This window comes from Nanorana parkeri, unplaced genomic scaffold (genome assembly GCF_000935625.1).
Source record: "Nanorana parkeri isolate BGI_ZX_2015 unplaced genomic scaffold, ASM93562v1 scaffold1597, whole genome shotgun sequence".
NCBI lineage: Eukaryota > Metazoa > Chordata > Amphibia > Anura > Dicroglossidae > Nanorana > Nanorana parkeri.
The window spans coordinates 238,176-264,236 of record NW_017307865.1 but is presented as its reverse complement, the minus strand read 5'-3'; the positions used below and the strand labels follow the sequence as shown (position 1 = coordinate 264,236).

At 41.5% G+C, this 26,061-nt stretch overlaps 1 protein-coding gene across 1 annotated transcript in view; it reads right to left on the bottom strand.

Moving 5' to 3' along the window:
• Positions 1 to 7,532: 7,532 nt before the first annotated feature.
• Positions 7,533 to 26,061, bottom strand: part of EIF2S3 (eukaryotic translation initiation factor 2 subunit gamma) — a 19,952-nt gene continuing 1,423 nt past the window's right edge. The window contains exons 2-12 of the mRNA XM_018570792.1: positions 21,277 to 21,340; positions 20,142 to 20,269; positions 19,356 to 19,477; positions 18,986 to 19,080; positions 18,159 to 18,317; positions 15,410 to 15,544; positions 12,049 to 12,143; positions 10,974 to 11,118; positions 8,833 to 9,002; positions 8,493 to 8,665; positions 7,533 to 7,635 (exon numbers count right to left, since the gene is read on the bottom strand). Coding sequence (XP_018426294.1) covers positions 7,572 to 7,635; positions 8,493 to 8,665; positions 8,833 to 9,002; positions 10,974 to 11,118; positions 12,049 to 12,143; positions 15,410 to 15,544; positions 18,159 to 18,317; positions 18,986 to 19,080; positions 19,356 to 19,477; positions 20,142 to 20,269; positions 21,277 to 21,340 — 1,350 coding nt within the window. The 3' untranslated portion in view covers positions 7,533 to 7,571. The remainder of the gene's footprint in view (positions 7,636 to 8,492; positions 8,666 to 8,832; positions 9,003 to 10,973; positions 11,119 to 12,048; positions 12,144 to 15,409; positions 15,545 to 18,158; positions 18,318 to 18,985; positions 19,081 to 19,355; positions 19,478 to 20,141; positions 20,270 to 21,276; positions 21,341 to 26,061) is intronic.

Sequence of the window (26,061 nt, the reverse complement as noted above, 5' to 3'; positions counted from 1 at the left end):
TTATCGCTCTCACTCACTCATACTGGTCACTGGAAGTTCAACATGGCACCTCATGGCAAAGAACTCTCTGAAGATGTGAAAAAAAGAATTGTTGCTCTACATAAAGATGGCCTAGGCTATAAGAAGATTGCCAAGACCCTGAAACTGAGCTGCAGCACGGTGGCCAAGACCATACAGCGGTTTAACAGGACAGGTTCCACACAGAACAGGCCTCGCCATGGTCGACCAAAGAAGTTGAGTGCACGTGCTCAGCGTCATATCCAGACGTTGCCTTTGGGAAATAGACATATGAGTGCTGCCAGCATTGCTGCAGAGGATGAAGGGGTGGGGGGTCAGCCTGTCAGTGCTCAGACCATACGCCGCACACTGCATCAAATTGTTCTGCATGGCTGTTGTCCCAGAAGGAAGCCTCTTCTAAAGATGATGCACAAGAAAGCCCGCAAACAGTTTGCTGAAGACAAGCAGACTAAGGACATGGATTACTGGAACCATGTCCTTTGGTCTGATGAGACCAAGATAAACGTATTTGGTTCAGATGGTGTCAAGCGTGTGTGGTGGGAACCAGGTGAGGATTACAAAGACAAGTGTGTCTTGCCTACAGTCAAGCACGGTGGTGGGAGTGTCATAGTCTGGGGCTGCATGAGTGCTGCCGACACTGGAGAGCTACAGTTCATTGAGGGAACCATGAATGCCAACATGTACTGTGACATACTGAAGCAGAGCCTGATCCCCTCCCTTTGGAGACTGGGCCACTGGGCAGTATTCCAACATGATAACCACCCCAAACACACCTCCAAGACGACCACTGCCTTGCTAAAGAAGCTGAGGGTAAAAGATGATGGACTGGCCAAGCATGTCTCCAGACCTAAACCCTATTGAGCATCTGTGGGGCATCCTCAAACGGAAGGTGGAGGAGCGCAAGGTCTCTAACATTCACCAGCTCCGTGATGTCGTCATGGAGGAGTGGAAGAGGACTCCAGTGGCAACCTGTGTAGCTCTGGTGAACTCCATGCCCAAGATGGTTAAAGTGGTATTAAAGTCTTGCTTTTTTCTCTCTATATAGTTTAGTCTCTTTCATCTAATAGGCAATCTTTGATAGTTTAAAAAAAAAAATCATACTAAAACTTATCTTGAATGTCCGGCATCGCTCCTTCTCCTGGTGTTCTTTATCTTCAGGTCTAAGGCGAGCTCACCACTAGCCGAACTGGTGCCTTCAATCCCCACAATGCACCAGCTTTTTCTTCTACTGCGCCTGCGCGGCAGCCTTTCTGCGCCTGAGCGGCATTTAGTAACGGGCGCGTGGCATTTAGTAATGGGCGCGCGTGGCGGCTCTACTGTGCATGCGCGTCTCCTTGATGACGTGGGACGCCGAAGACAGTAGAGGTCTGTGAGCCAAGGTGTCATCTGAAAAGCATTATCACACCTCGGCTCACAGACTCGAATAGCATTCGGAAACTCATGAATAGTATTGGGGAGTTCCCGAATGCTATGTAGTATTTGACAGCTGAGAGTGTAAAATGAGTTTATTTATTAAAGGAATAGTCAAAAATTGACTGTTTTTTTTTCCAATTAAATGATATTATCAAATGTCTGGACTTTTTACTAACTATTTGATTTAACCCTTTAGTGAATGGGTAGGGGTACAAGAACCACTTATTTATTCACAAGGGGGGGCGGCATCTGGGTGCCCCCTTCATTAAAGGGGTACCCCGATACAAATAAGCCCCCTTGCCCGCAGACCCCCACAACCACCAGGTCAGGGTTGTGGGGAAGAGGCCCTTGTCCCCATCGGCATGGGGACACCCTCCCAATGCCGAGGGCACGTGGCCTGGTAAGGCGCAGGGAGGGGGGGCGCTAGATCGGCCCCCCCCCCTTTCCTGGCCTGCCAGGCCAGTGCTCGGATCAAGGGTCTGGTAGGACTGTTAGGGGGGACCCCACGTTTTCCCCCCCATTTTTGGGGGCTGGGGTTCCCCCTTAAAATTCCTACCAGACTTGAAGGGGCCTGGTATGGATTTTGGGGGGAACCCCACACACTTTTTTTTTTGTTTTACTTTGGGGGAGGTGGAGGGTCCCTCCTAACATTCCTACCAGACCTAAAGGGTCTGGTATGAATTGGGGGGGAACCTCACGCTTTTTTTTTTCCATCTTCTGCAGTGGACGCCATGATATACCTGAATTACCGCGCTGGACGCTGTGATATACCCGGATTACCACAGTGGACATGATTATATATCTGGATTACCACAGTGGACGCTGTGATATACCTGGATTACCACAGTGGACGCTGTGATATACCTGGATTACGGCGGTAATTTAGGTCTATCATGGCATCCACTGCGTTAATCCAGGTATATCACAACGTCCACTGTGGTAATCCAGGTATATCATGTCCACTGAGGTAATCCGGGTATATCACAGCGTCCAGCGCGGTAATCCAGGTATATCATCATGTCCACTGAGGTAATCCAGGTATATCACAGCGTCCAGCGAGGTAATCCAGGTATATCACAGCGTCTAGCGAGGTAATCCAGGTATATCACAGCGTCCACTGTGGTAATCCAGGTATACCACAGCGTCCACTGTGGTAATCCAGGTATATCACAGTGTCCACTGTGGTAATCCAGGTATATCACAGTGTCCACTGTGGTAATCCAGGTATATCATGGCATTCACTGCGGTAATCCAGCTATATCACGGCGTCCAGTGTGGTAATCCAGCTATATCACGGCGTCCACAGCTGTAATCCAGGTATATCACTGAGTTTTGGATGTGTAAATAAACTTTTATCATTTTTATACATATGTTTTGTGTGTTGTCTCTCTCCTGGGTGCTATAAATACAAAGTCCAACTGCCGTGTTGATTACAACACAATGCTTGGGTTACATGCTCATACAGTCTATGGGTGAAGGAATGAGCAGCTATACTTATTTTATTTCTTGCTCCCCTCCCACCATTCCCCTCTCCGATGCTACCAGGGTCTTGACAGGTATGTACCGTAAACACATACAATGAAGGACTGCACTCTGTGACAACAGTGAAGGCTTCCTGCAGGTTTGGGCTTGCATTTCTGTAAATTGTGTTAGTAATTTAGTCAAACTTGATGGCACCCTCACTGTACAGGCAGATTCTTATCCATGGTGCTATATATTCAGGGAGGCACCCAATCATTCTTGCATTACTACTGCAGCCTGACAATGACTCCAAAAACATGGACAGAACCAAATAGCACTATCTGCAGGGAAAAGAACAAGAAATAGTGCAATAGATAGTATGGTCCCTACAGAGCCCTGATCTCAACATTATTGAGTAAGTCTGAAGGTGCCCAGACACCTGCGGATTATCGTACGATAATCCCGCGATCCTAAATAAAAAGTCACACACACTAATATTTTGGTGGACTGCGTATAGCTTTGATTTTGGCACACATTCGCCGTGGCATCATTTCCATAAGCTTATGCAATATCCCAACATTTAATTCTGCCCAGAGTTGCATCTGTGTTGGCCAATCCATGTGTGAAAATGTCTCATGCTCCCTGAACCACTCTTTCACAATTTGAGCCCAATGAATCCTGGCATTGTCATGTTGGAATATGGCAGTGCCAGCATAGAAGAAAAATTCAATTTCTAGAAAAATCTGGTCGTTCAGTATATTCAGGGAGGCAGCTGACCCCATTTTTTTGCTGAACCTAGACCTCACCAACAGAAGAAACCCCTATAGCTCTTAACTATTTGATTGGCTAGATCCAGGTGGTGACTGTTTTTTTTTTGGACAGACGTTGTAGAATACCAGGCAAACATTTGGCTGCTTGTTCTAACGGGACTAGAAACCATATTGTCCATTTGGAAAATTCATGTTGCTAAAGAGCCCGTTTCAATGTTCTCACACAAGGCTTTTTTAAATGTCATCTAGATTAGAGTAAGCCTAAAGTTTCACAAGTGATTAAATCTATTTGCTACCAAGAGATATGTCCGCTCATCTCATTTGCAGCACATTAAAAGCAATGTAATGCTAATGAGATAACTGTGTAGCCTTTTTAAGACTTGTGATAGAGTCGCAGTCATCATCTGTAGCTAGACGTAAGGGCCTGCATACACTATATGTGGTGGCTGGTGAAAGGTGTTACCTGCACATATGCTGCTTCCACCGGCAAGTCGCTTTATAAAACCTGAACTTCATTGGTAGACAACTGCGTCTCTATGCCTAGCTTGAAATGGATCTGCTGTTTGTCTTCCCAACAGAGCATGTAACATTCTCGGTGATTCTTTTAGGGCTGATTCACACCAGCCCTGATGGGCAGCTTTGCCCAACGCACAGACGTAATTTGCCTCATCTCCTATTGGACTGCACTGTTATGCGCAGAAAAAAAGTAGGACAGGTTACATTTTTACCCTGCTCTGTGTGTTACAACACATTACAAAGTATTGCTTCCTGCAGCAGCACAGAGTTGAATGAAATTTCACATTATGACATCAATAAAAAGAAAAATGTAAAGTGTGGTGCAATGCATTATTACAAAACACACACCTACTGATGTAAACGGGCCCTTATAAGCCAGCCCATATTCTGCCTGGTACAGACAGAATCTGATTAGTTGACCAGTTAGATGTTGTATCATACTATTTACACATAACCTTTCATTTTTAGGGTAGTAGGAGATAGAAAAATGCTTGAAATGCCACAATGTATATCACCTCAACAATGCCACTGTTATATTATAAAATATTATTGTATACCATTAATGGCAAAAGCCTTAGAGCAGGGACAGGCAACATTGGCACTCTAGCTGTGAAAACTGGAAATTCCATCATTCCTCTGCCTCTGGTAGTCATGTCTGTTGCTGGCCAGTTTTGCAATGCCTCATGGGAGTTCTACAACAGCAGGAGTGCCGAGGTTACCAACCCCTCCTTTAGAGTAAAGGCAAAAGGAGGCTGGAATAGGAGTGTGACTTACATGGCTATGCCGGTATCTTATGACACTTTTTAGAAAAAAAATACAGTTGGATGTGGAAGGATCAATGTGGAATATCAGCTTGAAACGCTAACAACCACAATGATAAATAAGATGGGTCGGCATTCTCAAATGTACATTTATCAGGAGCTAGATACGGATGCATTGTGTGCCTGTAATTTCTTTGGCTCCTGCTATTACATTCTCCTTTTTTTCTTCTTTAGGAAAGCAAGAAAAGGGAAAGCTGCAAATCTTGCCAAACCGAAGTGGTAGTGTTGTAGCAAAACAGGTCTGCTGAGAACCAATGTAACTGAACATGTAAATCAATATAGCTACGATCTGTATTTCCCACCTGCAAGGAAACTGGAATTTTAAATCCTAAAAGTAGAACTACAGCCAATCATTAAAAAGAAAAAAAATGCAGCACAAAAGGAAGGACAGCATCAGCATGAATTCAGAGATGATTTAAAGGTTCTACAGCCGAGTGATACACAAATAAGATGCATTTTTGGTAATAGCTAGGGTACTTAAATGCATTATTAGGATTTAACTCCTGAGCTTGGTGTCATTTTAACCACAAAAGATGGTTTCTACTCTCCAAGCAGCTCCATCATTACCACAGGCACCTGAATCTGAACAGCGGTGCAATTTGCTTTAGCTGCTATACAAAAGTGCATGACTGCTGCGTTGTATGTTGGCAGTACTACGATTAAGTTTCATACCTTGCACCACTCATCACTAAATTGTCCAGTCTTCTTTGGCTGCATTTCTTAGCTCGCTCTTCTGGCACCAGCCAGCTGAACATTCTGCATATCAGCCTGATAGGTGTACCTTATATAGGGATTTTTCTGATTAGGCATTACAAACCTATTTTCACTGAAGGCCGGGCTTCCGATGACCGCAACGCCGAACGGGCAGTGTGCGCTTGCGCACACTGGCCCATCTGGCTTTTATCTTACGAACATGCTACACACCCGTCGAAAATCGTACGATTCTCGGCGGGTTTTCATACATATTCGTAAGATAAAAAAAGTCGTGCGACCTTACAGTAGTAGAGGTTGTACGGCTTCCACACACCTTACGATAATCGTACGATCGCGGGATTTCCCGCGATTATCGCAAGGTGTGAGGGCACCTTTAGTTACGCGGTGCTTACCTCCCCTTACTGTTTACACATCCCATCTGACAAAAATCTGTTTGGCATTGGCCACGCGTGAGCACTGTGGTCCCTATAGGCTTGAATGGGCTGTTTATCCAGACTCTGTATATGGCTCCATTCAATCCTATGGGGACACAATGTGCAGGCATGACCAGTGATGAACAGATTTTTGTCAGAAAGGATGTAAGCAGTTGAGAAGGTCGTGGTGCTAAAACAGTGGTAAGAAGCTGTAGAAGGGTAGATGGTAAATTAGGGTAAAGTTATCCTAAAAAGTACTGCTACCCTTTGAAAGTAAACATGGCATAATGCATATTTACCATGTCCAACCAGCAGATGGAGCGCTAGGCCTCGTTACATATTTACCAGGCTAATCTTAAGTGCTTTGCTGGAAAATCATCATTTTACAGAGCCCAATAAGCTGAAGCTTAGTTTGCACAAACAGTGCAATAAATGACTCCCATTCCCCCTCTGCTCAGTATAGAGATGTATTATGGAAAGTCACAAAGTGGTAAACTACAGCTGTGCTCTCTCTTTAGGAAACCCAAATGCCCTGCAAAAGTTGTGTCGTGAGTGCACCCTTTAATAAATGTTTATTTTTAACTAATATTTGATGTAAAAACAAAAATAAATAACATTAAAAAAAAAGTTCAAAAAACTTAAAAAGGAATAATAAAAACTGACTCAAACAAATGTATCTCCCTATAACCTGAATTCCCCCCCCCTCCACCAATAGGCAGAGAAGGACACAAGATTTTGTACTGTGAACTGGGATAAACCTGACTGGTCGGTCCTCTGCCTACATGTAATTACAAGGGGTATACATTTTACTAACTATGCAATACCCTATTTCCACAAACCTACATACAACCTCCATTGATTGATTGATTGATCTTTTCTAATACCCAATTCCATTACTGAAAAGAACCACCCAGGTGTCCCTGTATTACCCACATCATCAGAATACAAATTTTATTCATACTTCCAAGCCGTTCACAGGGCCATCACAAAGATATACTGGCAAATCTGAGCAAACAATAAAATAGTATTTATAAACTCGCCGCACTGGGACTGTTCAGGAGTTAGGTTTTTACTTGAATTAATCGGAGTAGTAAAGCATTTTGGTCTTTCGAAATTTATTCAGCTGACATTCATTCACTGGTGAAATAAGTCCTGAGCTCTGGGCCAAATCAGGAAGAGTGAAGAACATAGCATTTGACTTTGTAACAAAGCATACAAATTGATGTGACACAAAGCAGAAGGACTCTGGACAGTGTCATAATGTTCGTTTTGTGCTGAGAATCTGCTCAATTATAAATTAGAACCTGGGGCCATAAAATAATAAGCTTCTGTGGTATGGAGACTTATATAATCCATGTAGGTAGCACTTCCTCAATAAGTATTTGGCAGATGTTATCTTTAAAAAAAAAAACATTTTAGCAGCGATGTAGGGTCTTGCATTCCATTTAGTCCTCATCTACAGTTGGTTTTATAGTCACGCCTCTTCTTATTTGACCCCAGCCAATCAAACTGCAAAGAGAAAATAAAAATAGTTGAACAGGCTTGAGACAAAGAAAAATAAAAAACACCCCAAGATATAACCAGAATTGTAAGATTCACATCTTAAATGAATGATGTCGATGTGCTAGGGTTGCCTTGCATGAAAAAAACAATTTCCCAAACATTAAGAAAAAACTGAACATCTATAAACACCCCAGATACAGAGTTGTCAAGCACAGTAACAAATCCCTTTTTTAGCAGTCAAAGCGGTACACTAGTAACCAAAATAGACTAATAAAAACTAACTAGCACTTTAACAGGACACAGAGTGGCCAGATTATTATGACCTCCTGACGTTTGTAGGCAAATTAGCTATAATCTTGCGCTGAAGTTGCTAGAGGGCCAGACCATTATAAATAGGGAAGCAGGTTGTTTACCACGACAGTAGAAGTGATTTGTTTCTGAAGATATGGGTAAACAACGCGATTTAACAGCCTTTGAAAGTGGGATGGTTGTTGGCGCTCGGAGCCATGGAGCGAGTATCAGCAAAACAGCAGAATTTGTTAAATGTTCAAGAGCAGCTGTTGTTAAAGTGTTTAAAGACTGGACTGTCAGCTGAAAATCTGGGTCTGAACGTGCGAATTGTGGCCGTCAGCGACTGGTCAATGTTAGGGCAGAACGGAGAGTGGCAAGACTGGTACAAGACAACAGAAGGGCAACAGTGCAGTGTCAGATTCCTCGCATCACCTTTCAACATCTCGTGGAGTCACGAGGCGGCCCAACAAAGTCATCTCGTGGCCCAACGAAGTACTGATGGGGTGGCCATAATAATCTGGCCACTTAGTGTATACATACATATAAAAATAAGACCCGCAAAATCAATTTACCGCCAATGTTTTTCAACTCTCCTGCTGAGAGCGATTTTCTCTCCTACTTCTGTGCACACAGGGTTTGTGAGCACGATCTTTCCTAAATCGGCTTTTACAGCACTAACACGGCCTCCAGTGGACAGGGAACCAATGTTGACCATCAGAACCTCGTTCTTAGACAGTTTTTGCACCTAAAAACACAAACAAAATCCATTTGAACCGAGCAAAGTTCTGTTCATTCCATAATGAGGCAAAAAGAGTAACTGGAATTATAGAACTATTGTTTAGTAATGAAACATTAAATGTTTTGTCACAATTTCAACCATGCTTCATGATACAAAAATGCTTAAATTTTCACCTTCGCAGCCTTCTTGTCCCCCTCTGTGCGAACTCCAAGGAGACGCCGTAAAAGGAAGTAGGAAATTTCCAGCTCTGTAAAGATTTCAGGCAGTGCACCAACTGCACCAAGAACCTGCCCGACCATACGATCAGCGCGACACAGAGTTGGGTCAATCTTCGTGCCAACACCTAAAAAATAGAAAAATTAGATCTGTGGATTCCATTACCTCAATGGGTCTATCCACAACTCTCATCACACCACAACCAATATAATCTTATTCTACTGTGATTCAGAGCTCCGGGGTGGGACAAGGAGCAGTTTTAACATGCAATAAGAGTGCAAGATAGATGCAGTTCATGTCATGTTTGCTGTATGTGTGGCTGCTTAAAGTGTATTTCCACTTTCGCAGCCAAATTGGGATAACACCTATTTTTTGTTACATGTACCCATTCACATAGCATAAGCTAAAAAATAAAATAAAAATGTAAAATCCTTTTAGCAGTTTAAATTGCTTTTACATGGGTTAGGATTTTAAGAGTTTTTCGGCTTGCTTCTATTTCTTTTAAATGTTAGGAGGGGCTGTGATGGGTCTTGTCTATTTAGAGGTGGCTTGTCCATTGTATGTTAATGAAGCTTATCAGATAAAACCCAATCTTCAAATTTAAGTCCCAAGACTTTCCATTGGGACAGACCACTGTGAAAGGGCTCAGAAAAACCTGGAATCAGCCATCTTTCCCGATTTAACAAAACATCTAAAAAGGTAAGAATTCTTTTTAAAGTCATTTGTCAGTATGCTCTGTGAATGGGAACACATAACGAACATTTGGAGGGGTTTTCCTAAATTTGACTGCAAAAGTGGAAAGACACTTTAAATTGATCTCTGTAATAAACGGCACCATCATCCACAAAAAGCTACAGCTAATCTGTGCCTCTGCATGTGGATGCCTGATGAAGTACTAAGCTGCGCCATGTGCTTGAATAACAGTTTGATTGAGAAGTAAATAAAGCCCGTTAAAGTGAATGCACATGACAATACCGCTAATAACCCACCAAAACAGAACCCATGAGGAGATTAGTTAAAACTCCCAAGAAATATAGATTTCCTGAAAGCAAGGTCACTTTAAAGGAAGGAGGGAGCTACGGAAGTCAGACTAAAAGCGGACAGTCGGCTTGTACAGCAAAACCCTTACTACCAGCCGTGGTCTATAAACGGCACTGGTAGTTCATTCAACATTTTCATTTAGCCCAAATGGTAAAGCCAACTACAGTTCAAGTAGGTCCAGCCAAAACGTGTCTCTTGAGTGGGGAAGGACTAGAACTAGTCAGCAGGAAAAAACCCCTTCCAAGGGCTTGGTTAGAGAAATTCCCCCTCACTTTTCCGGTGACTGCGCTTTCACCAGTATATCTCAAACAGCAACACAGTGAGAAATAAAAATGTGTCATCTCAGTACAGTATGGGATAACTAGAGCCCGTCAGCTTTATATTGCTGTCCGTTTGTCTGTTGTAGATTTTACCCCACCATCTGGTTTAACCTTTGGCACCAGGACAGTAAGTGAGGAAGAATATCTCGATCAGAGCCCTAGTCCTTTACAACTTCATCCATAGCTAGAAAGGAAAACTTAATTGGTAATGTACGACGTGTGCACTCATTTCAGGGCCCCGCACATCAGTGCAATTGGCTGCGCTGTGCTGGCATCAGTCCACTGCCGGAAAATGCAATATGTCTCCATTTTTCTGCAGTGCGCCATCCATCACATGTGCACATAAAAAAACAAATGTTTTCTATGTGCCCTAGTGGTGACCTGGGTTTCCTTGTGCAGAACAATGCAGGTCACCACTATAATGTGAACAGTTCCTAAAGGCTAGATTACACGACACGACATGTCAAACACATAACACAAGACGTATGCCCTGCTGCGCGATGTGAAGGTGCGCTGCAATGTATTGTTATAATTGTGGTATTTTGGGGGGTTTTATTTTTTTTATTCTATGCACTACATGTAATACAGTGCATTGGAATGGAATGCTCTACGATAAAAAGATGCGGACACCATTTTATAGCAATGCATATCAACACAGCGCACCGGTGTGAGCGGACCATATAAAGAAATCAATCCCAAGTCAGACAGAAGTTTATGAGCAGCATTAAACCACTTACCAATAAGGCCCCCAGGAGCAGCATATTGTAAGTCATTGTGCTCAGCAAACAGAGACACAATTTTGGAAAAAATTGGTTTGCACATAAGTTTCCCTTCACTATCCTTGGACACAATTCCAGGCCGAACTTCTAATTCTTGTCCCACCTAGAAAAGCACGAGAAAAAAAAATAAAAAATAAGACATGCTCAAATATACTGCACATGGAAAAAAAAGTACAAATACAAGAGAAATGTGTGTTTTTCACAGAGTTTAATGTAATTATGTGGTTTAAAAAAAAAAAAAAACGGGAAAAAAAAAAAAAAAAAAAAAAAAAAAGGGAAAAAAAAAAACAAAAAAAAAAAAACAGGGTTTAAGAACTGCGATGAAGTCACACGCGTAACTGGCCCTGGATGCTGTGTGTTCAGGGCAGATCAAAATAGGAGTGCATTTTTATTTGGAATAAAATCATGATGTTGCACCACCGCCATACAAGATTTCATCAATAACACCACAGAAATCCTGCAGCACTCTCTCAGTGGCACAAGGGATGCTCTAAACAAACCTTAAAAATCAAAGTAAGAGAGCACATAGATCTGGCGCAACATCATCATAATTTGATTCCAAATAACATGATAAAATAATTCAATCACATTTGATTGGCAAGGGAAACCACTTGCTGTACAGCAGTTGTAACAACTTGGGCTAGCTGTGATTTTGGTTTGAATAGGTCCATGTATACTAGGTCACACTATTAAGGTAATTAGGCTTGATAAAGGGGCCCCACCCCTGATAACTCAGGAAGTGGGCGGGCATAACCTGGTTTATGGGCTCAGAACACTTTTTTGGAGCTCTTGTGTGGATCACACTAATCAGGGAAAGGTGCAAGTGCCTGTCATCTTACCCAATCTGCTGGCCCCTCTGCTACAACTGCTCTCCAGCGAGGACGTGTACAAGTTGTTTCAATTACCCATCAACTGCAATCATTTATCACTTTTATTGTGAATAAAATCATGATGATGTTACACCGGATCTGTGCACTTTATTTGATATTAATAATCCTGACACTAACCCAATGTATTCCTCAATGTTGCTTACCTTTAACACGCCTTTCAGAATACTGCCTCCAGCTACTCCTCCTTTTAGATCATCAACTTCACATCCTGGTTTGTTGACATCAAAAGATCTGATAACTTAGAGAAAAGAAATCAAATTATTGACCATTTTTTCCAATACTACTAAAACATTATTTATACATTTAGATGTGAAGCATGGATTGCAGGACAGCGGGAAATTATCTTAAGCTAGCCATTGGAGCTACGAGAGGCCCTCCAAGCACCACTGTGTTTGTTTTTTTTCCCTTACACCTAGAAAATATTTGGGATTTTTATTTGAATGATGTACTACTTTCAGGTGTTTTTGCAGAGAACAAAAAAGTATCAAATTGGAATGTCATGAATGCTAAAAAAAAAAAAAAAACAACCCAAAAAACACTGCATTTTTGTGCAAAATTCACTCTACAGCCACACTAAACAAATAATGTATTTGCTTGTGTATTACAATAGTTTAAAAAGGAGAACTATGAGGCGAGTGCTTTTCACTCACCTCATAGTTCTAGCCGACCTGTGACAATGAGACTGTCACAGGTCGGCTCAGTAGATCGGGAGGTGAGCGAACACATACCGGCGTTCGCTCACATCTCGATCCCGTCACGGCTCTCTGCCGTGCCAGGGGAGGGACTGGATTCCCCCCCTCCAATCCACCAGCGCTGACTGGCGGAACGGACGGGGGAGGGGGCGGGTACAGCTGGCTCTGCTTAGGGTAACGGGAGGACGCTAGTTTGTGTCCTCCCGTTACCCTAAGGAGAACTGTGGGGAAAAGCCCTGACCACATAGTTCTCCTTTAATTGCAAATATGACTAAGGCTAGCCATACATGGCTAGATTTATCTCGAGCTAAATGAGAGTAAAATCAATAGATTCACAAAATCTATGCTAAAGGACATGGACGGAGCAATCTTCACGGCTAACCACTGTTTTCAAGCAGCCGCAACTGCCTGAATACTTGGTCATTGTGGCGAATAGGATGCAGTTACTGCTCAGCCAATACATTTTCCACCCAGTTTGCGTTGAGCTGTAAATTTTGTACAAAATTTTAATTTTTTAGCATTGAAGACATTCCACATTTGATAAATGCAGGATAATCTATTTTACCCTGTAAGTTAAAAACACACATTTGAATGTAGCCCATAAGTATATATTGATAGCTTACATAGCCGATTGCACATTGCTGCCAACACCTGAAGTAGCACATAGTTAAAACAAATATACCAAATATTCTCTTGGTGAAAAAAACCCCACACTGGAGTATGTCACCTATCCAAACATTTCTTTATATCGTGTTTTTTTTACTCCCATGTATTAGCTTGACAATTTTAGTCACTTTACTGAAAATCATCAAGGGTAGAAAGGGACTTTGTGTTGCTCTGAAATATAGGTTTCGTTTTTGCCTAAAGGAAGCGTGCATGGCTGCTCCCAAATGTAGGCCAAACCAAAGGGATGAAACATTATACATTAAACTGCATTTCAAAGCAGCTGTGTGCACAGCCCATAGGCCAACATGAAATCCAATTCAGGAGCACCAGAAGTTCCATTCTGCCAGCATTTGCAAATCCATCAGAAATGTAACTAGTAAATACCTAAAGAACTGGTCTTTTCTAAAAATCAGCAAACAGCACATTGGGCCTCAGTTCTTTAACCACTTTGCATCTGGAGCAATTTTTTTTTTTTTTTTTTGCTTGAAAATTACTTCAAGCCCCCAAACAATTCTATATTTTATGAAAGCAAAGGCACTGCAGAATAAATCAATGGCAGTTGCAATTTATATGTTGCACAATATTTCTGCAATAGTTTATGAAATCAATATTTTTAGAAAAAATAAAACCAAAATTAATTTTAGTGCACACAAACAATATAAAACACAGTTTTTGTTGCATATATAGATACTAATCATGTCAAGCCTTAAAGTTTTGTGCACCGTAAAATGGTGAAGAAAAAAAAACCTACTAGAAATTGTTCCTAGGCAATGCCTTAAAAGACTTTACAATTCATCAATTTAGAGTTAACAGCAAATTATTGCTTTCACTCCGATGTTCATGTCAATACCTAATGTGTGGTGCAATCGAGGGTTTACATACATGTGCATTTACATTCGTGTGTGCGTGGGGTGAGGAGGTTACTTGAAAAATGATTTTATAAAATATTTAACAAATTTTCCCCCATTTAACTTTATTGCCATCATATAGGGGGCCAACAAGCCCACATACAGTCCTGTAAAAGTGATCACTGTTACTCCATAGCCAGGAGCCAGATGAAGGAAATGACAGCTGTAACCTTGCTTTAGCCACCTGAAGTCCATTACGTCTATAAACCCCATGTGGACTTCAAATAGTTAAAGCATATGCTTTTGTTTTTTTTGTGCAACCATTTATGAAAGAAAATAAATATTCTCTCTCCATATGTTGAGCCTACTAGTTCCTGCAGTGTCAATGGCACTCTGTCGTGACATCACTCACTGCCCTGCTTGCAATGTAGCAGTGAAGTTGTTGCTCTTGTATGAGCGCTCCTGACCTAGGACTACAGGCTGATGTGGCAATGTACATTGTTGTTACTAGAGGTGCACCGAAATGGGTATTTCAAAAAGGCCAATTTGATTCGACAGCCGATATATCAGTGCATCCCTAGCTGTTACCCTCTGTAATCCCACCCAGACAGTCTGTGCACGCAAGTAAAACATTTCCTGCAGTTTGGAGTCCAGTGTTGCACCAAATAAATAATTTCAAGAATATAATTTCTGAATAAATTCCTTACACTGGGCCTAATTGTTTAATTTAGCCTGGACATCTTCTTGAAATATCTAAAGGAAAGAACTAGTTAAATTATTTCTGTGTCCCAAAGAACAAAAGGTGGAATACTTTAAAGTCTGTGCATCTCCCACAGGAAAAACAGGTTTTCCTGATGCACTTTGATATGTTAAACCCAATTTGAGCAACTTTAACAATGTTGGTGTTCCTTGCAATGAAAGACGTTTTCATGTGCCCTCGACTGTTTCATTAAGAGTATTTATTCTAACATCTGACCCAGAAAAGCAAAGCTTCAGTTGTCTAAATACATGAAAAGGTGCCTTCCATACATGAAATATTGCAAGTCCATATTTGCCTTACTGCAGTGACTTGAGGTGAATATGAAGTATGGTCATGGCAGGTGCACAAGTTCGTTCTCAGCATAATAGTTCTGGCTAAGTCAGTCATTCTCCTTCCCAAACTCTGAAGGTTCCCACAAAATATAACCCCAGTGTAATTTAAAACAAAATCCCCCTTTGTACAATTTCCTGTTTTTCCCATTAGCCCAGACACAATCCTGAAATGTCATCTAAAACATACAAAAACAGCAAACCCTTACCGATAAGTCTGGGCTCTGAGGTAAAGTCTCGTAGAGGCACCGGGATTTTCTTTACAATATATTCACAGACTACTTCGATGTTGTATTTCAGCTGAGCCGAAATTGGAATGATAGGAGCCCCCTCTGCAACTGTACCTGTAAAAACGCCAACAAAATAAGTCAGCAGAGTACAGAGTTCACCACAATTCAACCAATACCATGGTACACCATGAACATTTTTTGCATGAACTGAACAAAAAAAATAATACATTTGGCTAAATAATAAAAAAAAAAAAAATGTCTACATAGAGCAGGCAGAGGAAGGAGTTGCTTAGTGATAGTTAGCAGTAACAAAGGGTTAAATGGAAAAAGGCTTTTCTATTTTTTGGGAGAAACCTTAACGCGTTTCCGAGGGCTACTTGGCTGTATCCCAATGGAAACGCAAGACCAAAACGCCCCAAAGATGTACTTCTTTGGGCGTAGGCCGTTTTGTAGCGCGCTCAGACGGGCTGAAATACGGAAAGGTGTGAACCATACCCATAGAAAACAATGGGATTTTCAAGTTTGTACGTTTTGTAGAGCGTTCATAGAGCGCTGAACGCACGGCAAAACGTAAAGGTGTGAACAGGGCCTTAATGAAGTACGTCTGTGTAAAAATATGTAACAGTAATTTATGGCTCAGGTAGCAACAACCAACTACAATATATCAGTGTCTGCTTACAACAAACGCTGACACGACAAAACGTTTCTGCTGATCAGCAAAGAAAAAGCTGCTAATGGCAGCTCTGATACACAGACCAGGACCTCAGCTGTCATGGGCTCAGCAGAAAGAGCATCTAAGATACTAGAAATGTCCTAGGTCTTTACCTGGTAGAAACGTTTTAATTTGTTAGGCAAAACACATGGAGTTTGTTGACAAAGCTAGTTTCTTAAAGTGTATCATATATATCTTAATTTTTCCTATTAAATTTTAATTATTTCTAGGCTACTTCCATTAACCCTTTCGCTGCCAAGCCCTTTTCAATTCAGCTGGCCACGCCTTTTTTCTCATTGATTTTCAACTACTGGGTTGCTAGCGTTTGTAAAAGACCCCCCAAACCATATATTTCCTGAAAGTGCAGGCCCGGTTGAATAAAAAGATAGTGCTACTAAATTTGTAGGCCCTGCGATAATTGCGCAAATGTTTCTCTAATATTAAACCGATAAAAATACACAATTCAATTGATAAAGCACATCAAAATCAGTATCCGTGCACAAAAAAAAAAAAAAAGTATTTTCTGACTAAATCTAAAAGATAAAACTGTATTGAGTTAATAACAAATATTAGCAAATTTGTAATTGCGCCTTTTTGCGAAAAGGTAAAAAATTACGGTACGCAAAACTGTAAATAAGCGACTTATGTTAAAAATAGTTTTTACGCTGTTTGTGTTGTGATAAAATGATACAGGTGTATATTTAATTGCAACACAAGGTATCATAACGCATGGCAATGCGTCACAAAGCTTTGCCATGCACTTCCACAGTTAAATTAACGTTTTTTTTAAAGAAAAAAGAAATCATGCACTGCAATGCGTTCTAACAACGCACTGCAGCATATGTGCATGGCGTACACCACAATATGGTGCACGTGTATGTTATGTATGTGGGGGGAGGGAGGGGTTGTGGTTTTTTTTTTTTACACATTTTTATTAAATATTTTAACATTTTTAATTTATTTTTTAATTCTATTTTACTATTGGGGGGCTACGGTGAAATATCTGGGGTCTAAATAGACCCCTGACATTTCCCTTTTGAAATAGAAAAAGACATTGGAGGACACAGAGTCCTAAATTTCTTTTTCTGCAGCCTCAGCACTCAATGAATGGGAAGCACTCACCAATTTATGAATGGGGAGGAGCCTCTGTAGTGAGTGCTAGTCCCCATTCATAAATTCTTGAATGAACAGGCTGTGATGTAAATCACGCCTGTTCATTCATAACTGGGGACACATAGTACAATGTGTCCCTAGTTATTTACAAACACCGGAGTTATCAGACGATCGCTCCGGTGTTTGCTCTGCACAGAGGGATCGTTAAAAATCAATGATATTTATTGATCCCCCACTCGGCCACACTACAGAGCCGCTGTCATCCTAAAAACTGACAGGATGACAATACTATGCCGCTCTGCCATCCTGAATTGCGGCCAAACGCTGCTCGCTCCCCCGCCGGTGATTTTACTACAGATCCCCGCTGCCACAGACCCTACAAGCGGGGGACAGCAGCGGGGATCCATGGAGTCTCTCATCATTCTCATCAAACCCCACATATTTACTACCTTGATTGCAGTGACACATATTCACTATGCCCTGTGAATATGAACTGCTGTGTCACCCATTTCACAGAGCCTAATGTCTGAACTATACATCCGAACATTCTGAAGACAATGAGCTTCAGAAAGTGCAGTCGATACAGGAAACATATCGCATCATCACTGCTTGCCGGCAGCAAGGTACTCAGGGATATGTAGTCCTTCAAAATCAAAAGTAAACCAAAGGATTGAGCAGAGGAGAAGCTGCAAAGCATGCAGGGAATCCAGGAAGTTGTTTAAAGAGATGGGCAGCAGAGAGGCAGTACTTACGAAACAAGGAGGAGATTTTTCAACCCAGCTTGTAGTGTATTGTATGAAAATAACTAATCATTTGTATTGCTATAACAATACTGATGTTATAAAAATGTAAGTGTGTTGTAACTTTAGTTCTCCCTTAAGAAGAGAGATCTAGAAACCTTACCTTGTACAAATGCAAGGATCTGCTCATACTGTTCCTTGGCTTGGCTTTCTTTCACCAGGTCGATCTTATTTTGTAAAATGAGAATGTGCTTTAGTTTCATGATTTCAATAGCTGCTAAATGCTCAGATGTCTGGGGTTGTGGACAAGATTCGTTGCCAGCTGGAAATTTAAATTGAAAAGAACAGTGAACATCTAATGGATGCATGGTGACACAAAAAGGAACCTTAGTAAAAGATTATAGCAAATAACACCTCTACCCAAGAAAAAAAAATATAATGCAATGCCACGGCTGGGCCTCTTCTGAGAATGCTAGATGCCCGTATGTTTCCGGCTTCAATGACCAGGAACAAGAACGTGACCAGTGAAGTCACAACATCTGATCTGGATACTTATTGTGGATCACACACTCAAAGTACTGATGTCATTTTCAGAAGAGTCTCAGTACAGGTTCTTTTACCAGCTTTACACACATGCATGTTGTACAGATAGTACTCTACCGCCTATGTGCAGAATTTCTCTTGCTAATCAATGATATACAGTGCTTTGCTATGTACTCAGCCCCACTGGACTTGTTCACATTTTATAGTGTTACAACCTGAAATCACAATGGATTTAGCAGGGATGTTATGTCACTGATCTACACAAAATAGACCATATCTCTTAAAGTGAAAGAAATCTATTCTTAACTGTTTCCAAGTAAACAAAGTGTTGATCGTAAGCTATAAATACACCGCCCCCTCTTTCTAACATTTAGTGGTTACACAGAGAGCAGTGATTACTATTCACAGAGCACTAAACTACACAGTTCTAACAGAATGCACACTCACCTATTAACAACAATGCGGCATCCATAACAGCTGCACCGTTCAGCATAGTGGCCATCAAAATGTCGTGGCCTGGGCAATCCACAAAGGATACATGTCTGCCAAACAAGGTTAGAGAATTATTATACAGGATTTATACAGTACCAACAGTTTGCACAGTGCTTTACAAAATGGGGGAGACAGTACAGTTACAATGCATATTCAGTACAATAGTGTTAGGAGGGCCCCTGCTCGTGAGAGCTTACAATCTAGTAGAGAATGTTTTAACTTGCAACTGAAGGTCAATCATCTGCTATAAAACAATGTTTTCTTTTAGAGAATATAGTACATCACACATAACTTGTTCAACCATGCATAGTAAAAAATCTATTACCTGACTAATTTAAAGTTTCCCTTTGTGTTGGGAAGATCTGTTGGAAATTCATCAGGAGTGCTGCTGCCACAGGAGCGATAGCACTCAGGCCGTGGACAGCTTGGGTCATCAAGTTTGTAGATCTACAAGACAAAACCCAGGCAAATCAGTAAGGGAATACTACACTGGCTTTCATCATCAAAATGTTTCACTTAAATGAAGCAATGATATGTACTCAGCAGCTATTGTACTTCTGTTACAACAATCAAACCTCTAATATGCTGATACTGCAGTCTAACAAAGTTCGTAAGATCCAGCTTATTGTTTTGCAAATGGTCAAGTTTGTCAGGTTTCATGTGCGGTACAAAAAAAAACCTGAACGTACTACTTTTCTTTGTGCACACTACTGCAGCGCAGTGGCATGAACAAAACGAATAGAACCTAGGGTTTGTTGTCCTTGTCTATGTATGGAGACTGTGTTGGCTGCCCAGTAAAGCACAGCACAAATGGTGTGAAGGTCCAGGCTGCAAGGCTATCATCTTTTCATCTGGTTCACTTCATGGTGACTCTCTGACTCTGTCATGACCCGATACACACATACTTGTAATAAGTCAGACCCTCACCAAGTAGTAAAGGAGAGAGAAGCAGGACAGCCCTGGAGTTTGAACTTTCAAAAGATAGTCTGAAAAACAATGCACATTATTTCTAACCTGACAAGGTATTATAAAGACTTGACCATGGCACCGCATGATTTTATCCTTACTGGGAAGACAGTCCTACTGCTACAGATTATCAAAATGAAGTCACCTTAGCATTGGCGTAACCAAGTTTGATGGTGATATTCCTCTCCAGCTCATTCTTAAACCGGACAGTGTGTACACCTGAGATGGCTTTAACTACTGTTGATTTACCATGGGCTACATGACCAATGGTACCTGCAACAGAAGGAAAATATTTACTAGAAGACAATAGAACATCCAATAAAAAGGTAGATAAGCCAACATAGCATTTAATGCAACAATATAAAGAAATCTTTACTAGAACTTGTTGCCTCCCCTTATTTTTCTCTCCACTTCCCTTTCCTTGCTCATATCCTCATAACATCCATTTTATGTATCAACTCATGTTTTCATCTTACAGTCCTACACTCTACACCGTGCAGTCCTTTTTTTTGGGGGGGGGGGATAAAGTGAGGAAAGCATCTGTCAATGTCTACGTACAAGGCGGTAATTTTTTCTTCTCAGCTCTCTGGAAACATGGTAGTAAGTCGGGGGGAAATCCAACCAACTGTTTCAAAAACGGGTGTCCCGCTAAGAGATTCCCCCTCACCTCCTGTTTAATGACTACTATAGAATATGTAACTTCTCCCACTTCCTGTTCTAGTTACAACTTTCACAGGGACATGAACGGAGGGTGAATCTCACCAAGGTGAAAGTCATCAATAAAAACCCAACCCGACCCCTTTACACTGTGTGCAAATCTTTAAAAAAATTAAAAAAGGTTTTGGTTGGAGGGAGCTGTACTCTGACAGCTTACGTACTGTATGTAATAACACTGCCCCTTCTGTTGCAAAATCCATTTAGTTGGATAAGTAGACAAAATGACTCAGATACTTCTGCTTCTTTTTCCCAAGTGACTCAGAACTGTTTAGATTAAATAAACTGCACACAAAACGGATATGCTGTATGCAAGTATTTTAGTTGTATAAAAAAAAGTTATGGATTGTTTGCAAAATAGCTGGCGGATACAGACAATAAATGCACCCTTAACAAGATGTATCGGGTTAGCTGACCTACACCACGGGTAATTGATAAACATTGGCTATAATGAAAGTGTACACACTGTAATATCAGTGAATAACAATGATGTAAATAACGAGAACTGTATTTTGCAGAATGGGCTGCCCATGACAAACATATTTGGTACAAAGAATATAGATTACCTATGTTGATTGTTGCTTGCCTGCTGATGATTTCTGGTGAAAGTGGAGTCAATCTGGTAACATCCTGTGAAAATGTAGGTGGCATTAGAATATTGTACACACAGTTCCATATATATCATTTACATACAATAGATAATTATCAAATACATCTACTGTGGTGAAATACCAAACATGCATGTACCCAAATATTAGCATACTCCATAGGACACTTCCAGCCGAGAGGCCATTTTAAAGCCAAATTCCACCTTTGCAGAGTATTTAAAAAACAAAACCCTCCAAAAAAACAAAAACATGCCAGCAATGTACACCAAGTAGGCATATGCAGTTTCTCTATATGAACACAGAAATGTATTTTTTTTTGCCCTCTTCATCTCCTCATGGCTCTGTGTTTTGCAAGCAGTCTGTGTAAATGCACACGCTGAGCTCTCTCGTCCCCTATCCATTAGTATTTAAAAAGTGGCAACCCCCCGGTGGACAGTGTATTGTGACCTGGAGAGGCAGAACTGTTGTGCAGCGATCTCGTTACAATGACTCAGGGAGGGGGTCAGCTGCCTTGCAATCCGACCCTGGTGTCAGACTGAGCTTCCGGTCAAGAAAAGTTTGACTTTGAAGGATTCAGGCCTAATGAAAAGTTCATTAAAAAAAAAAAAAAAAAAAAAAAAGCCAGCAATGCGAGTCATGAAAATGTGCACAAATATACATCATCACTGCACCTCTATATTACCACAATAAATGCTAATCACTTACAAAAGGTGGAAATGGGCTTTAAGACTAATGAGCATTAAAACACCTCCTAACGTTTGTAAACATTACAGCAATGACTTCTAGGGCTTGTTCACACCTTGTTGGTTGGGCAGTGTTTTTCTACACACCATAAAAAAAAAAAAACACCACAGCTCAACGAACATGGTCTGAAAAAAACCTTAAAAAGGAGATCTATGAGGCGAGTGATTTTCACTCACCCTCATAGTTAGAGCCGACGTGTGACAATGAAACTGTCACACGTCGGCTCTATAGATCAGGAAGTGAGCAAACACATACCGTCGCTCGCTCACTTCTCGACCATCTCCCTGCAGAGAACCGTGACTCCCCCCTCCCCTTCTCCGATGCTCCAGTGCTGAGTGGAGGGATGGACGGGGGAGGGCACAGCTGGCTCTGCCTCTAGATAGGGAGAGCCAGCTGTCACTCACGCAGCTGGGTGGATCTCAACAGTATTGTCGGGATCTGTCCCGACTACGGCACTCTCAGTATATAGCGAATAGCAGCTTGCTAAATACTGAGCTTTGGTCACGGGAGGAGTGAAGTATATGTCCTCCCGTGAGCCTAAAGAGAACTATGGGGGGAAAAGTTTACCCCATAGTTCTCTTTTAATGCAACCTCAGTCATAAGATGAGTTGGCAGAAACCAAATCTAGCCAAAAACAGCCACATTGGGCAATATCATCAGATCTATGAGGTACCCACCAAAGCTTTACAGAGAAAACAAGCAGACAGCTTGGCATCTTTCCTGATCACAGTGGTTTCCCCTGAGATCATCTGCCTGTGGAGGTTTCTGCAATTTAGCTCCACCACTTCCCCAACAGGCCTAAACACAGATCTGCTCAGTCACACTATGCCCACATGCCAACCGTTTTTTAGTCTCTATGGCCAGTTTTGTTGTTAAAGTGAATTTGTTTCCAAGCAAAATATTTGTGTTAGAACCCAGATATACAAGCTGTCATTCTCGGATTATTGGGCTGTGTACTAGCTTCATGACAATTACATCTCTTGCAGTGAAACAGAGTATTCTAGATTCCCGGCTCTGAAGACTTGTGTGCAATACAGAAATAAGAGAATGGTAATATACTAACAGATTGATGACTAATACAAATCTACTTACTGCTCTAAGGACATACACTATTGTTGTTCTATAAAAGTAGGCTGTTGCCCACAGCAACCGCATGCTTGAGTTCCCTTTCAATGTAGCACTAGAAATGTCCTCTTTTTGTAGGCCACTTAAAAGGAGAACTATGAGGCGAGTGCTTTTCACTCACCTCATAGTTCTAGCTGACCTGTGACAATGAGACTGTCACAGGTCGGCTCAGTGGATCGGGAGGAGAGCGAACACATACCGGCGTTCGCTCACCTCTCGATCCTGTCACGGCTCTCTGCGGTGACAGAGAAGGGGTTGGATTCCCCCCGCTCCGATCCACCAATCGCTGACTGGCGGAACGAACGGGGGAGGGTACAGCTGGCTCTGCCCCTAGATAGGCAGAGCCAGCTGTCACTCACGCAGCTGGGCGGATCTCGACATCGATGTCGAGATGCGCTCCGGCGTCTCAGTAGCTCGCTGTATTTCAGTGGCCAGGCTATGAACATCAAAGTATTTATATATTCTTAAACAGTAATAGCTTTAAGGAGCCATCATGGACCTCTGTAGCTGCAGGCATAGTAGAGTAATTTATCCTCAAATTTACAAATCTAAAGTTAGGCTGCGGCCCATTTCTGCAGTTTACTGCACCTGCTGTTTGTTTACAAGAGAGGTGGACAAATGAATAGCCAGTCTGATTTTTTTTTTTTCTCCAGGAGCCAGGTCCATTGACAACTAGAGAAAACTTAAGTGGGGCTCCAGCTGGAGGTTTAAAGGAGCATTGTCTACTTGGCTCCTGGGATTTGCCCAGCCCTAGTTTACATTTGAAAGCCCTGTTACCACAGGAAGCAAGGGGAGATGTCATGGGATTTCAACCCGTTATGAAATTTAAAGGATGAATGGCTCAGTGCCTGCAGCTATACAAGTCAGTGAGGGTTTTCTTTTAAACCTCATTTACTGCTTCTTAGGAATATGTAAATATCTCAATGTCCATAACCTGGCCACAGGTTCACATTAAAGCAAACTTGTCATCAGATAATGTTTAACAAAAAACTTATATTACGCTATGCTTGCCAAAAATGTATATAAATTGTGGCATTTTACCCTGTGGGCATTGCCGTATTATCTGCAGCATCACAGGAGGAGACAGAAGTAGGCTATTAGTTCAGCCCAAAAGATGATCTCATTCAATTTCTTTTGGACACTGAAAAGCAATTGTTGCCTGATGTTTGCTGATGACATATTATCCACACAGTTCTGCTTAAAGAAGCAGTTTTGCGAGTGAACAGTGAAAACCAGAGATTGTAAAGATCTCTGCAATACATGCACATTTACCCGTGATTTAACCATTTAAAAACCAGGTACAGAAAAATACCCGGTGATACTAGCAGAAATACACCCACTCTTAGTTTCTTGTTGGCGGCTGACAATACACTGGGGGGAATTCATCAAAACTGGAGCAGCTGCCTATGGCAACCAATCAGCTTCTCTCTTTAATTTGTTCAATTAAGGTTTAAAAATGAAAGGTCGATGCTGATTGGTTGACATGGACAACTGCTTCAGATTCGGTCTGCTCCAGTATTGATAAATTCCCCTCATTGTCTTTTCTGTACTAAAACAAAGGAATGGCATAAGCCCTGCTCGGCTCTCATTTGTTGAAATACAGACTATCTTCCCCTTCTTAATCTTCACAACATAGTAGGGAGGTGTTTTGAAGTCCAAGGGAAGGACTAGGAGGGCCAATTAGACTCCTTGAAATAACACAGCAAGAGTCAACATGACAACTCCGGATTTCTGACACGATCAGCAGGTATATTTGGCACTTAAAGAACAGATAAAATGATGGCTTATTTAAGAGATTAAAAGGAAGCAGTCAAATTCATTGTTGAGGTTTACATAAAAGTTTAAAGGCCTCTTCATGGAGGTCACACTGCTGAAACACTGGTGTGGCCTAGCAAGTGTGTCTTATCCTTGATTTTAGACTTAATCCACAAAGCTACAATGCTGTTTTTGGTTATAAAGGACAGTTAGGTCTCGTTCACACCTAGGCGTATTGCATGTGCGCGACCGTCTCGCGTTTCCGAAGGCTACTTGGCTGTATCCCAATGGAAACGCGCAACAAAATGGCCCAAAGTAGTACATGTACCTTTTCAGGCGTGGGCCGTTTTGTAGCGTGTTATGGACGGGCGGAAATACGCCAAGGTGGGAACGAGACCATTGAATACAATGGGATTTATATTTTTGAGCGTTTTGTAGAGTGTAGAACGAGCTACAAAACGTTCAGGTGTGAACGAGGGCTTATTCTTAGTGCCAGGGAAAACAATAAGCGAAAAACTGTAAACCAGTGACCGATATGAAAAATAACAAATATTAAAAATTCATACAACGTAATAAATGTTAAAGCAGATCTTGTAGTACAATGCAAGGCCCACATATAATATCCGAGCCCCCTTTAAAATAACCTGTTAGTAGCTCCAAAGTGTACCTGTACCATCAGGGTCAACCATAGCTCGAATTTTGGAGAAAACTCGAGTAGTGTATGGCCAGGTTTACCAAGTTACTGCCCTGGAGCAAGCATACAAAATCAATAATGGCAGAAGTCCTGCAATGTATTCCAGGTTACTGACTGAAATAGTAGAAGAAAAAAAGGTCACAGTGACATTTGGGCAACTGGAATTTTGAGAAGAAGTCAGCATTCCCCTTTCAATGATATACTAAACCTGAGATTGCAGTCCATTATGGGAGCAAGCTTGAAGTGGTGGCTACTTTACAACAAACACGGAAACCATGGGGAACAAAAGTAGCCACCCTTGAGGATGATTTGAGGATCTATAGCTCAGTGATACACAAATAAGATACATTTATGTTAATAGTTTAAGGGTTTCTAAACCCTCAGCTTTTTTTGCATATATCTACTGCTAGCAAGCTATATATATA